Raw genomic sequence first — 15243 nt, 5'->3', positions numbered from 1 at the left:
AAGTGGCACTTCAGGGGGAGGGGGAGGGGAAGGACCGAAGCCGGGGGTGGGGGGGCCGGGTCCGCGTCCGCGTGTTTTGAGCGGGTTTGAGGGCAGGGGTAGCGAAAGCCGCGAAGGGCTGGGGGAGGGGGGTGAGGGGAGAGATGCGGTGGGGGTCGAGGTCGTAGATTTAGAGTTGAGTCTAGAGAAACCTGTAGGGGGAGATGGGGGGGCGTCCTCTGCCCACAGCTCACTGAGCGGTGGGGAGAGACGGAGGCATCTCTCGGTTTATTTTTTATAGGTTGTGTCCCAGGCGGTGCTTGGAGAGACTAAACGAGGAGATGGGACGGTCCCAGGGTCCTGGGATGAAGGGGCATTCGAGGGGCGAGATGGAGAGCTAAATGAGGGAATTCGAGTTGAGTCTGGTGGGGTCTGTTAGACCCCGGAGATGGATAGTGAAGTACAGGGGACTTTGCAGGCCAGTGACTTGTTGGAGGGTTGGGGAGAAGTGAAAGCGAAGAAGAATGTTCGTGTAGTCAAGGGCTCCAGCAGGTGAGGTGGGGATGTCTAGGTCACTGAGTCATTGTGGGGGTCGTGGACACACCAGTAGTTTCCAAAGTGGAGCTGTAGCCATTAACCTTTGAAAGTTGCAAAGACTATTAAGATGTCACTGGTTAGTGTTGGGTGAGCCTGGTGAAATGGAGATATCCCAAGGAAAAAACAGCAGGGTTGGTTATTATGTTCAGAGGGAAGGGCCAGAGGCCTATAACAGTGTTGCTGGGGGCCTTAGGTGAAGGCTCCCAAGCCTGAAGGAGGAGGCCTGAAATCTGTCCTCCAGAGCCCTGCCCTGTGATAGAGAGGAGTGACTTACAGCCTAGGTTGCAGACAGTTGGGGACTATTAAAGTTACTAAACAAAGTAGAGAGATGGACATAACTATGTGTTGGTAGTGAGAGACTAAGGTGGGGTAGAATTCGTGCAGAGTTAGACTGTGGTTAGGGCAGACATGGACAGATCCCTGGCAGTGACTTTAGTGGGAAAATGATTGAGTGGCTGTGTAAAGAGTTACATTTTGATCAATGGTGTGTGATGGAATATTTGTTAGCATTTGATGTATTCAAGAATTAAGTGTTTATTCTTAGGTCAGAGATCTGGACTCTTGTACACTGAGCACAAAGTGATGAATCAGAATTAGCAGGTAGGAAGGATAAGTAGTTGAGAGTAAGGGGTAGGGGGTGCAAATGAATATTGGTAGATAAGACTCCTGTGTGGACAGGAACTTTTCACTCTTCATGGAGATTGTACAACATGGTTGTTCTGTTGATTTTGGTTTTTGACTGGATACTAATGATATGGGAAGGTTTAACAAGGATTTAGTGTGAACAATGTTATGGTCCTAAGTACAAATTTAAGAAAGACCTCCTTACTAACTACTGAAAAAGACCCAATCTGTAAAACACAGAAATGGGTTAATAAAAGCAGTTAGATGGCATAAGGATGCTTTGGGGAATGAGGATTCCATTAATTAGTGGTTTGGATAAGAAGAGAAAATTTAATGCAGAGTTGAGATAGGGATGACCTTTCATAGTTTTAGAATCTAGGATCTAATGGTATTGAACCATTAGAATATTATTTTGTAATAACAGTGTTGAATGTAAGATGATAATAGTTCCTAAACATAACGGTAGATCGATAAGAAGGTCATTGACTAAAAGATGAAGGAACAATTTCCATACTGTTCTCTTCTTATAAGGCAGGTTTTATGTAGTAACTTGGCTCCTGAGCTAAGGATTCCTGACCTGGATTCTTAGATGACTAGTGTAAGTGAAAAAGCACTTACGTACTTCGGAATTTATTCTATGGGATATTTTCCCCATAGCCTTCAGAAGTGTGTCTGCTCCCATGGATCAAAAGAAAATGCTCTCTGGGCTTCCCTGGTGGCGCAGTGGTTGAGAGTCCGCCTGCCGATGCAGGGGACACGGGTTCGTGCCCCGGTCCGGGAAGATCCCACATGCGGCGGAGCACCTGGGCCTGTGAGCCACGGCCGCTGAGCCTGAGCGTCTGGAGCCTGTGCTCCGCAACGGGAGAGGCCACAACAGTGAGAGGCCCGCGTACCGGAAAAAAAAAAAAGAAAATGCTCTCTGGCTTGTAGGGGAAAAAAGTACAGAGGTTTCACAAGCATTATAATCAACTTAATATTTGATCATGGTGATCTGGTATAGTGGTTAGAGCCTTGAACTTGGAATCAGGAAGCTGGCTTTACCATTGACTTATGTGTGACTTTAAACAAATCTCTCATATTTATTCTCCAGTTTTCCCATTTATGAAGTGGGGATACCACTACCCTAACCACTCACAATGCATTGCAGCGCTTAACAAGTTAATGCTTATCTGTACAGTGCCTTGGACACTTCTGGGAATGAAAGTTTACGTAGCCCAACTTTTTTCTCACTTGTAAAAAACTGCTATCTCTGGAACAGACCAAATTCAGCTTCTGTAACAATTACAGCAGCATGCTTGATCAAGGAACAAAAAGGAGTACCTTAAACATCTACCTTGTTCTGTTGTCCAGGTTTTGGTTTTATATTAGTTTTGAAAGGTGATACCTCTTCCCCATTTAGTGGTAAAACAGGATAGTGATGACAATTGTAGAAATGTAAGCAAAGGTCCCCATGAGAGAGTGGGACTGTACATGCTGTGAGTGTTAACCTGGGCTGATGCTGACTCTAAATCTGTGTGACCTTGGACATGTTACTTGGCTTCCTGGTGGCTTAATTTTCTTCAACTATGAAGTACTGCTAATGGAATGACTTACTTGTGTGTCTGCCTTGGTGACTATGTTAGGGTCTATAGAAACTTCATGTGCTCTAGATCAGAGGTTCTTAATCTTCTACGTCTCACGTTTTCCTTTGGCAATTTAATGAAGCATAGGACCCCTTCTGAGAATCATGTTTTTTAAATGTATAACATAAAATATATAGAATTACAAATGACACGGAAACAGTTATCAAACTGTTAAACAATTGTAATACAGTAGTTTGTATGTTTATAACACATTAAATAACAAAATGTAGCTTCAGGCCTAATGATACTATAATTTTGAAGTAGTGATGAGTGTAAATATTATGTTGAGAGATCTGCAACAACTGTAATGTGATGTGAAGTGTTTTGTGGTTCCTCTTGGTGGCATAGTCAGGGGATTGCTAATACTACTGTGGGTTGTTACCTACATTCACTGTTAAAGGTGGTGCTAACTTTTACTTGGAGGTTAGTGAGTATGAAGATCAAAGTTTTCGCCAGCCAAGTTCACAGGTGCCACCCCTCCTAAGTCTCTCCAGAGACCCCTTAAGAGGTCGTGGATCCCAGGTTAAGAGGTCCTGCTGTAGACCAGCTGATTTTTGAAAGTTGAATTATCTAATGGCCACTTGCCTTTTAAGCTTTGTAATGTTTTTTTCCAGCATCTTCACCATGCTAAGAACAAGGGCATAGAGAAGATATGAAATAAAAGTCTATTTTACAACCTGTGATAACTGTTCTTGGTTGGGGAGAAAGTTAAAAACAGTGATTAGAATGAGGCTTTTGTGCCTGATGGATTTTGCTTTTCTAAACTTCCCAGTCTTCAATAGGATAGAAGTAGGCTATAGTGCTCCAGCTTCTTGCATTTTGAGTTTTAGTGGTTTTGCCTTCCTTCCCCATTTTTGACCTAATTATTTTCTTACTATCCCTTCTTCCAAATATTGTTTTGGTCACAGAGCATTGGGGAAGGGGTGGTTTTCTTTGCCGATGGTGTGATGGGCTGTGAACTTTTCCATTCTTCTCATTCCTGTAGGACTGAATGTGGGACTAGCTGGTGTTACTCCACTTTGACCTAAAAATTCCTTTCTGTTTGGGAGGCAGAGATCACTCTTGGAAAGTTCCTCTGTGTCCCAATGTTAGAAGAGAGAGCAAATTGGACATCTTGAAAGGTAAAGAGCCCGATAATGAGCACGTAACTTCTGTGATTCAGTCTGTGCATTTTGGATTTTGTTTCTGCTTCTCTAGGGTCTCTTGTAAGTTAAAACTATATTTGTTCATTACTGTAGCAGTTCCCAAGGCAGAGGTCATCAAGTTAAATGCAAGTCATAACTGTAAGTGCAATTACCTTGTACTTTCCTATGAACAAGGACTTCTGCAATAAATTATTTCCTAGGAAAGGCAGATGGTAAGAAGTTAAACAAGTATTTATTGTGTCATCATTGATTTGTATGAATGTGAGGCACGAGTAGCAATACACAAGCCTCAAGCTCATTATAATACACAAATCAACCAGCATTTATTGAGTTTCTTTTGGGCCCTGAGATGATGACCCTTTCCTCAGGGGGTTCCCTGACTATATATAACAGGGAAACAATTTTTAAAGTGTTCTAACAGTGTCATGAATGTAATGCTGTGGGGCCATGGAGGACATTCCTGGGGATAGTTTGGAATCAAGGAAAATTTCACAAAGAAGGGATATTTGTGCTGACATTTTACTCTGGGTAGCCATTACTCTAAATGATGATAGATGACGTTCATTTTTGAATGGTTAAATTCTGTCGAAACTCTTGAGCTTGATATAAATTTATTTGCTTGCTTAAAGTTTGTTAGCTTGAAGGACAGTAGGTGAGTTTTTACTCTTTGAATATGAAAACATATATTAGCATTTTGTTTGGACCGAAGTTTTCTATATAAGTCCATAGTATAGTTTTCTTTTCTCCACATGTTTGGGAAAGATTGGTTCTTCCTATTGTGTGCTTTTTCTGAGAGGAAGCCTTTTAGTAGTTGGCATGCCAGAAGTTAAGAATGAGCTAGGAATGGAATCCTGAGGCCTTTTAGTTCCACATTCTAAGTTTTATACTATGCCTTTTATGGTGTAGTGGTCATAGCATAGAAACGAAATTTGTTAAACATGACATAGTTGTAATAAACTTGACTTCTTAGAGCAGGAGAGTGGAAAAGGATCATTGGAAGAGTTGAAATCGGAATTATAGAGATGATTCTGACCTAAGTTAGACTAATTTGTGAATTTATTTACAACTTTGTGGTAACCTTATAGAGTTTCCTTTTAAAGATTCCGAAATAATTTGGCCTTAGGACAGTCTGGGACTTGGTTCTTCCTTGCCATTTCAAAACTGTAAATTCTGGGCAAAGGGGGAGGCTTGGTGTTATAATTCTAGTTTACAAGGACTAATGTTGGAAATTGTTCTGCCTGGTGAGTTACTTAGTGTTTTATTGAATTATCTAGCTCAAGTCAGTATAGCATTTCACACACAGTAGGCTCTCAAGCAAAGGAAATCATATGGTCCTGTTGTTCAGTCATATGTTCCCACAATAGTAAGTGAAAATAAATTTCCTTGCTGCATGCTTGCCATGTAGAGTTACAGTTGAGAGTAGGGAGGAACTGTGAATGGTGTGCACTTTGTAAATTCAAAAGTGTATCTGGAGGGCTTCCCTGGTGGCGCAGTGGTTGAGAGTCCGCCTGCCGATGCAGGGGATACGGGTTCGTGCCCCGGTACGGGAGGATCCCACATGCCACGGAGCAGCTAGGCCCGTGAGCCATGGCGTCTGGAGCCTGTGCTCCGCAACGGGAGAGGCCACAACAGTGAGAGGCCCGCGTACCGCAAAAAAAAAAAAAAAAAAAAGTGTATCTGGAATTTTGAATCTTTCACCTTTATAGTCAGCTCTCAATTCTCTGTACTAATTAGGAATGGGAAGAAGCAAAAATGTGAGGGGGTTTTTTCCTACTAAATGTTCAGAAAAGTAGAAAAATTGATTTTATTTGCTATTAATATTTTTCCAGTTTCTGAAAAGAAAATATGCAGTTGGGAAGGAGGGAAAGTCACAAGGCCCTTGAGATATCTACAGATTGGATAATATACCCTGTAATAATTGGAAGGTGATTCTGTTTACATGGGAGGTGATAACTTCCCCTTAAACTAATACTCTAGAATAAATAGGAAACCTGTTCTTCTCTTAAGATAGTAACAAAATGATACTATTGATTTTTTTTTTTAATCACTTAGAAACTCTTCTTCTTTATTTTATCCTCATCCAGGTGAGGGTCACCTTTGAGACAGGGGTTCCTGGACTCCGCAAGCTCCTCCCCTCCAGGATGAGCACTGCTGTATCGTGACCCTTGGGGTTTTGGTGAGTAGCCTGATGGATGATAGCACTAGAGAGCATGTGTGGCTTAGAAAGATGATCTTGGGGAAAAGCTTCAACTTTTATTCAACAGATACTTTTTGAGCAAATAGCATGTGTCAGACACTATAGTAAGTGCTAGGAATACAAGGATGAACAAATCAGTCTTGATCCCTGCCTTCATGGAGCCTAGCATGAGAGATGAATGTTACGCAAATGATCACATAATCATACAACATGGGAAATGTTGTGAAGGAAAAACACAGGATGCTATGAAAAGAGTGTAATGGAGAATTTCGTCTAGATTAGTGGCTGTACAGTATCCTTTCTCTCTGAAGAAGAAACACTGAAGCTGAGATTTTCTTCACTTAGCAAAAATATTCAACTTCATATGGAAGGTTAGGGGTGAGGGAGAGAGGTGTCAAGAATGACTCCAAATTTCTGTCATGAGCAGCTGGGTGGATGAAGGTGCCATTTACTAAAACATAGAAAACTGAAGGGAAAATACTTTTGGGAGGGAGGCTATATACAGATGAAGGATTCATCTTTGTCTTTGTTCGGTTTCAGACATCTAGTGAGATGTCAAGTTGGCATTTGTGTATACAGATCAGCAGAGCAGAAGCTGAGCCGGAGATGGAAATTTGGGAGTTGTTGGCATGTAAAGAACTTATAGAATAAGAAGAGAAGATGCCCCAGGGTAGAGTCGTGAGGAACTCAAAATTGTAGATATTGGATAGAGAAGGGGCCAGCAAAGGAAGCAGATGAAGGGTGACTTGAAAGGAAGGAGGAAGACTGGGAAGGTGTGGTATTATGGGAACCAAGAGAGGGGAGTTTCAAGAAGGAAGTGATCAACTGGCAGAGTCTACGAGATGGAGTAAGATGAGGTTAGAAAAGCAGAGTCAGTGGTGACCTTAACAAAAGTCATGGTTTTTGTGATCTGTGGGTAGAAGTTGGTTTAAAATGGTTAAAGGGTGAATGGCAAGTAAGGAACTGAAGACTGTGTCTTATCAACTCGGGTAGAGAATCTTGGCTCCAAAGGGGAATAGAATGCCAGAGCTGGTTTTGTTTTGCTTTAATTTTTTTTTTTTTTTTTTTTTAAATCTGGAAGATACTACAAAATGGCTGAAAGCTGATTGGAAATATCCAGGAGATGCAGGAAGTAGAGAGGTGGCCACCGGAGAGAGTGAGGGTGCTCAGTAAGCTGGAAGGGATGGGACCTAGACCACCTGTGGTAGGACTGACCTTTGGGGAGAATTGGGCTTTTTTTTCGGTTTCATTAATAGGGAAGAAAGATGGGATAGGTACTGATAAAAAGAGATCTGCAGATTTGGTGGTGAGGAATCCTGCCTGGTGACTTCTCTTATCCCTGTTAAGTCCTGGGCAAGGCCATGCACTAGGAGAGGAGGATGATGGTTGGAGACGGCGAAGGTAAGAAATGCCATTAGGCAGGATAGGTGAGTGAGCTTGCTAGAGAATGACAGTAGTCATGGTTAACCTGAATGTTTATGTTGTGCTGCTAAGCATTTTCTGTGTACTGGCTCACCTTGTCCACCAAGTCCATGCTTAGCCAGGCACTGCAGTGATGAAGAGCATGGCCAGCGTGTCTGGCTGAATGCCAGCTCCACCACTTACTGGGGTGCGACCCAACTTACTTGGGCAAATTACTTACTGTTTCAGAGCCTCAGTTTCCTCATCTCTAAAATAGGGATAGTAGTAGGACCTGCTGCCTTCTGTGGTTGTTGTGAATGAGTTAGTATGTACACATAGTAAAAATTTTAAGTATTATTTAAGAAGAAAAGAGAAAAATTATATAAGCAGATCTGAGAGTTAGGAGATTTAGTTATACTGGGGAAATATCTCACTCTGGCTACAATTAACCATTCTGTGGAAGATCTTTTCTAGTCCTTAAAGGTAAACATTTGAGCACTAACCTGAAAACGTGGGAGCTGAAAGAGTCTCATTTTATTCTTTGGGGTTGTATGATAAGATACTTGGCAGATTTCTTGCTTGGTTGTTTTTGGTGTCAGGCTAAAGCTAGGGTGACTTATTTCAACAACTCCCTTGGATTAGGGGTTAAAGCACCTGGATTTTATTCCCATCACTAGGTGAGCCCACAAGCTTGTTTCAGCCTTCTGTGCTGTCTCTCCACCCATAAAGTAATGGTAAGGAGATGGCTTAGAGGAAAGAGCAGGTCAGAGAGCACTGATGCGAAACCTGGGAGAAGCCCATTCACACCTGTGTGCTCCGTCCATTCATCTGTAAAATGCCGTTGATTATTATTATTAGAAATAATCTTTGCTACCAGCTCATCAGAAATGCCTGGCAGATTGAGGTGATTTGATATTTGTAATATGTTTAGAGTTTCTTTGGAAGGACAGTGCAACACAAGTGCCAGGTGTTTCTGCTCTGAGAGGAGCTGGGTACATCACCAAGAGTCCAACCACATTCTTATACATCATGCTGAGTATTATAGAAAAACCGAAGAACTTTAAAACAAGGTTCTTGTCTTCAAAGAGCACAGTCTACATAGGGAGATAAAAAATACACATGGGGGCTTCCCTGGTGGCGCAGTGGCTGGGAGTCCGCCTGATGCAGGGGACGCGGGTTCGTGTCCCGGTCTGGCAGGGTCCCGCGTGCCGCGGAGTGGCTGGGCCCATGGACCTTGGCCGCTGGGCCTGTGCGTCCGGAGCCTGTGCTCCGCGGCGGGAGGGGCCACAGCAGTGAGAGGCCCACGTACTTCAAAAAAAAAAAAAAATACACATGGGACTATTCAATTCGACATATGATTGAATGCTAGGATGTGTGATGCAGACAGAAAGTACCAGAAGAAGTTACAGAAGGGGACTATATAGGTGATAACTTCTTTTTTTTTCCTGAGGTAAATGTTTTCTGATGGCTTTGTCCACGCAAGATTCATTTACCACTTCTGTTTTACCAGTGATTCCCGATGTTTAGTGGGAGGTTACAGTATGATTTATGATCATATATTATGTTGAACTTGACAACCACAATCAGTTTTATAATCTAAACTGGAAAAAAAAAAAGCTAAAGGTGGTGGGGGATAAACATACAACCTTAAATACAATCAAGACCAAAATGTTTTTAGGATGCTTTCTCCCAAGGTCAGCATAGAAACATTCCATAACATTGTATTCTAGTTCTTTTTCCTGACTTCTTCATTTAAAAGAAAAAAATGTGATTGTATGCACTCAGAACTTCCATAAATTCCTTTCATGGTCTCAGGTAAAATCGCTGGGACTGTTGCAAATTTCTAAATGAAGAAATAGACGTCTAACACTTGACAATGATCATATTCAGTGCCAAGTCCTAGAATATAATGGACCCTCCCAGTTTTAGTCCAGTTCTTGAGCCTCTCAAAGTGTATGTAACACCTAAGCTACTTCTAACTCCCTTGGATTCTTTAGCCACTAATCCTGCATCTAATATCCTCATTCAATCCTATACCCCATGGATAAGATACCAGAAGGTAGAGCGGGAGGTGCGGGGGGACAGTGGTTACCAAAAAAAACACATTGGAACTACCCTGGAAGGAGCAGTGACTGAAAGTGTATCTTGGTTTTCCCTGAACCAGTTTAGGCTTCCCTAAATAAAGGGCTTTCTCATTTGTTCTCTGGCCAGGTTCGGGAATATTTTCTTGACCTTTATGCTTCAAATTAGCCTTGCAGATTGGCTCAAAAAACATCTTAGCCTTCAAAGATGTTCTTTTACCTTCCGCATTATGGATCATTCCCATGCTTACCCATGCCTACAGCTCCTGTCATTAAGCAGTGAGAACACAGGACACGTACTCAGCATAATTTAGTAGAAAGATCATAGAAATCAGGGGACAGAACTGATTGTATTGGCTCAATAGTTGATTTCAGAAGTACCTCCTTTAATGTCTCCCCACCCTGAGGCCCTGAGAATATAAACAGAGAGTAATTTGTTTCATGGTTTGAAATTGGGTTGGGTTGGTTACATTTCAGAGCCATCAGAGGTGAAACACCAGATAGTTGCTATGGATTTGGAGTACTCAGTGGTTTCAAAGCATTGTTTTGGAGAAAGAAAAACCCAGGTTTTTGAGGGTTTTGTATTTGGACGTGGAGAAATGTAAGGGAGGATATATGGCTAAAGATAAAAATGTCTTTCTCATCTGCTTACAAACACCTGGTACACGAAGCTTGGGTGGGAGGCTTGTATGCTTGGCAGAAAGTCTTAGTCACCCTTCAGCTGCTTTAGCACTAGGGCCTTTTGGCCAGAATATGAACAGCTCCCTTTCCTTTAACCCTGATGGAAGCTGAGGAACCATCTAGCTCTGCACCATCAAGTTGGCGGTGCTTTAGCCTTGGTCCTGCTGTAAGGGTGTTTGATGTCTCTGTTTTTGCTCTTTTTGCTCCCAGTGTGCCCTGGAGATGCGAGATTTTCCTTTGGCAGCAGGAGGCACACACCCAGAGAATGCTGGAGCCGCAAGGGGACAGGACCCACTTCCACAGCGGAGAAAAACAAAGAGGAAAAAGGCGTGCAGGTGGCCAGCGCTAAGGGACTCGCCCAACAAGCAGTGGGCCACTGCCGCTGTCCTCAGCAGCTGTTTCTGCTGCAGCCCGAGAGGAACTCGGTGAGCCCGTCCCTGTTTGTGGCTGCAAGCTCAGGATTTCAATCAATGCATTCCAGTAACCCTAAAGTGAGGAACTCTCCATCAGGAAACACACAGAGGTGAGGGCTAGGTCCTGGTCCAGCTGCCCCTTGGGGATGTCATAGTGGACCATGAATGCTCATTGGTGGAACAACATGTTGAATTAGAAGCGAATGGGGAAAGAAAGAAAGATAAGTAAATAGTGATAGAATAGTGAATCAGACTTTAGATTAGAGTTTTCCTCAGTTATTATTTGTCCATTATTACCTGGCCGCTCCTATTTACCACCCCTCTCCTCACCAAAACATAAAAAAAAAGACCTTAAAGACCAGCCAGTACAGTGAGCTAAACTTGGCAAATGAGGAAACCGAGACCTGGAATGGTGAGGAGGCCTAAGGTCCTAGAACTAAAACCCCAGCCCCTGGACTCCCACTGTGACGCTTTTTCCTCTGTTCCATGGAAGTTAAGCTGATGCCCTAAAATAACTTTTTCCTTCTCCCCTGGCGGCAGTGGTTAGTGTGTCTGCTCTGGTGTGATACTGCTTGTTCAGGGAGTAGTGTCCTGGAGGGTTTCCCTAACCTGCCAGTCATGGGCAGGTTTCCTCGCACTGTCCTGGACCTGCTTGTATTTTCCAGCAGGGAGGCTAGTCTCCTGTTACAGCTGTTCCTTGTCATCAGCCAAGGGGCGGGGGGTATTTTGATCTTAACGATGTCTGTTTGTTTACTCTGAGCTAGTCTTAGTGTGAGAGTCATTTCTCTATGTACATAGAAACCGTTGTCCTTTATTGACAGAAGCCCTAGAGATGGGTCCCCATGTGACTCTAGGGTTCCCAAGGCCTGGCAGGCCACTCTGCTTGATCCTCCTCTCTGTTGAGAGCTCTGAGATGAGAGCAGGGGAGGAGGGAGCAAGCAAGTGGCTGCGGTGAAAGGTGGGGTGGTTACTTAGTGGTCCAGGTCTCCTTGACCTATGATAAAAATCAGTCCTCCCTAATTTGTGCTGCCCAGTTGCATCCGGTGTCTGATCTCCCTTTGTTATTTGTCTCTTTTAGTAGCCCTAAGTCAAAGCAGGAGGTGATGGTCCGTCCCCCTACAGTGATGTCCCCATCTGGAAACCCCCAGCTGGATTCCAAATTCTCCAATCAGGGTAAACAGGGGGGCTCAGCCAGCCAATCCCAGCCATCCCCCTGTGACTCCAAGAGTGGGGGCCATACCCCTAAAGCACTCCCTGGCCCAGGTGGGAGCATGGGGCTGAAGAATGGGGCTGGAAATGGTGCCAAGGGCAAGGGGAAAAGGGAGCGAAGTATTTCCGCCGACTCCTTTGATCAGAGAGATCCTGGGACTCCAAACGATGACTCTGACATGAAAGGTATGTCTATAAGATATTTGAGACTCAGAGGGAAGTAGGTATTCCTGAGGAAAGGCCTCTGACATTGGTGGATGCCAGAGAGCCTAATAGCAGCCAAGTGGGGAGAGTAGGCACATCAGATTCAGGAGTTCTCACAGTTTAAGATGGAACTATTTCTGGTCGTTTTCCTACTAACTGAAGAATAGTTTGGAACCACCTTGTTGACTTCTTGTTCTTGAGGATGCAAGCGTTTTAGGATGTTCCACGGCCCTAGCCACGTTCTTGTGGATGTTTCTGGCCTCCATGCTCTTTGTACTTAAGTGTCAAGCCGGTAGCTCCAGTTTGTCTATGCCAGGGTCCACTCTGGAGCGGTCTTTCTGACACTCCTCTTCTCCATCAAATTCATCCTCCAAGACTTGGGTTTTGTGCACTCTGGCTGCCATTTGGCCAGAGTTGTAGGCACAAGAGGCAGCCCTGGCACTAGTCCAGGTTTGTCACAGTCAGTTTCAGTGTGGCAGGAACGAGTGGCTACATGTAGTAGAGATACAGTAGGCACCAAAATGGAGTGAGCCAGAAAGCGTATAGGACCAATGGCTGTGGTTTTAGGCTTTTCCTCCTAGTATAAAATAAAAAAATCTTAACTATAGGCCAGAACATGAAACTAGTATTTAAGCAGTGGAAGTGTTACTTCCCGACCCAAATTTGAAATGAGAACCTGGGTGATTGTTCCCCTGTCTTTCCTTTCTTCTTCAGGTGTTTGTAGGAGGCCTGTTACGAGCGCCAGCACTATGCTGGGGGCTGGGGGTGCCATGGTCAGCAAAACAGAAACAGTTGCTATCCTCAAGGGTTTGAATGCACCTAGACAGCAGATCATTAAACAATTACAGTAAAATTTGATAAATGCTGAAATAAGGGGAGTTAGGGGGCTATGGGTTCAACTAGCAGGTGCAGCCAGTCCAGGAGGATCCAAAAGGGGTTTCCAGGAAGGAGGGACATTTATGCTAATATCTGAAGAATGCATAGTAGAGAAGTAAGGAGGTGGGGGCAGAGTGCTTTGTAATTAGTCATTTAGGGAGAAGTGTTTTTATGAATAGAAGAGGTTTCCTCTTAGCAACGTACTTCCTCCTGAAATTCTCAAGGTGTTTGCATTATGATGCTGTAAATGCTGGCAGAAAAAAGAGTTTTATTCTTTCTATGACATGACTCTTTTCATTCTTTTAGAGTGTAATTCTGCCGACCACATAAAGTCCCAGGATTCCCAGCACACGCCACACTCGATGACCCCGTCAAATGCTACAGTCCCCAGGTCTTCCACCCCCTCCCATGGCCAGACTACTGCCCCAGAGCCCACACCTGCTCAGAAGACTCCCGCCAAAGTGGTGTATGTGTTTTCTACTGAGATGGCCAATAAGTAAGTTGATGGCTGTGTCTTGCTATTGGCGTGGCTTGCGTGTTTGGGCATCTAAGTTCTTACTCCCTTTGAAGATTGATCCTTTTTTTGCCCACTTGTATTATTACTTAAAGTTAACGCTACAGAAAGAGGTAAAATAAAATATAAAACCTCCCCACCCCTACTCCCCAGAGGCAACCATTGGTGATACTTCCTTGGCTTTCCTTCCAGAAATTTTTTGTGCTTGTACAAATATACATATATATACTTTTTTAAGCACAAAAGGAATTGATTACACAATATACACTTTTCTGCAACTTAGTATTCTGCACAATATACACTTTTCTGCAACTTAGTATTCTTTTTAAAATGACACAAGTAATGTCCATTTTGGAATAATTAGAAAATGTAAACAACTAAAAAAAATTCTCAGGAATTTACAGAGATAACTACTGTGAACATTTTGGTACATACGTCTCTAGTGGATGGATGGATCAATGGATATTTATTTATTTATTTAAAATGTGAATATACCCTAGTTCTTTTTCATTTAAGATTTTAAAAATTAAGATATAGAATGAATCTTGGCAGCCTTTAATTATTATTAGGTGTGAGAATTCATTTTACCCTTCTTGGGTTGGGATTTTGAACTAGGATGCTCTATAAAACACCTACTAGAGTGGATGGCTTTGAAGGAGAAAATCCTGGGGGTTTTTAGTACCTCTTTTGAGATTTGCTAATGGCTATCTTTTAATTTCAGAAGTTTGATGATAAATGATAGACAAATAATGAAAACCTTTTTCTCTTGATTTCTTCTCATTCAACATTGCTGGTGGTTCTTTATACTTCTCCTTCCTCTCATACCAGTTTAATCGGGTTAAAGTGCTTTAGATTTACAGTTAGTGAAATAGGAACAAGTCCTAGTGTGTGCATCTCTTCTGTCTTTGCAGAGCTGCAGAAGCTGTATTGAAGGGCCAGGTTGAAACTATTGTCTCTTTCCACATGCAGAACATCTCTAACAGCAAGACAGAGAGAAGCACAGCCCCTCTGGTACGTCATTTTGGAAACGGAATAATGGTTTAAAGGTTCTGCAGTGACCGTAAAGGTGGGAGATGGTGAATTTCACTGATAGGGAGATAGTCTTTTTTTTCTTCTCCCAGTTTTATTGAAATACAACTGACCGACAGCACCGTAAAAGTTAAAAGTGTACAGCCTACTGTGCTGTATACTGTATACTTTAACTTAACATACGTGACGAAATGATTACCATCATCTCATATAGATACAAAATTAAAGACATAGAAAAAATATATATTTTTTCCTTGTGGTGAGAACTCTTAGGATTTACTTTCTTAACTTTTATATAGAACATATGGCAGCATTCATTATATTTATCATGTTGTACATTACATTCTTAGTACTTATTTATTCTATAACTGGAAGTTTGTGCCTTTTGACTACCCTCCTCCAATTCTCCCTCCCCCAGCCCTCCCACTTCTGTTAACCACAAATCGGATCTCTTTTTCTATGAGTTTGTTTTTTTGTGGTCATTGACCTACAACACTATGTTAGTTTGTTAGTATACACGTAGTGATTTGATATTTCTATACATTTCAAAATGATCACCATGATAAGTCTAGTTACTGTCTATCACCATACAAAGATATTACATAATCATTGACTGTATTCCCCACACTGCATTTCATACCCGTGACTTATTTATTTTGTATGAAAGATTG

At 42.6% G+C, this 15243-nt stretch overlaps 1 protein-coding gene across 1 annotated transcript in view; it reads left to right on the top strand.

The window, feature by feature from the left end:
* The window catches only part of BCL9 (BCL9 transcription coactivator), an 88045-nt gene that overhangs the window by 62014 nt on the left and 10788 nt on the right, over nt 1–15243 (top strand). Inside the window, exons 2-7 of the mRNA XM_007459374.1 lie at nt 3808–3943; nt 6052–6143; nt 10538–10850; nt 11819–12135; nt 13336–13525; nt 14455–14554. Of these exons, the coding sequence (XP_007459436.1) occupies nt 10798–10850; nt 11819–12135; nt 13336–13525; nt 14455–14554 (660 nt within the window). The 5' untranslated portion in view covers nt 3808–3943; nt 6052–6143; nt 10538–10797. The remainder of the gene's footprint in view (nt 1–3807; nt 3944–6051; nt 6144–10537; nt 10851–11818; nt 12136–13335; nt 13526–14454; nt 14555–15243) is intronic.

This window comes from Lipotes vexillifer, unplaced genomic scaffold (assembly GCF_000442215.2).
Source record: "Lipotes vexillifer unplaced genomic scaffold, Lipotes_vexillifer_v1.1 scaffold773, whole genome shotgun sequence".
NCBI classification, from domain to species: Eukaryota; Metazoa; Chordata; class Mammalia; order Artiodactyla; family Lipotidae; genus Lipotes; species Lipotes vexillifer.
This window is presented reverse-complemented; position numbering and strand designations above follow the sequence as displayed.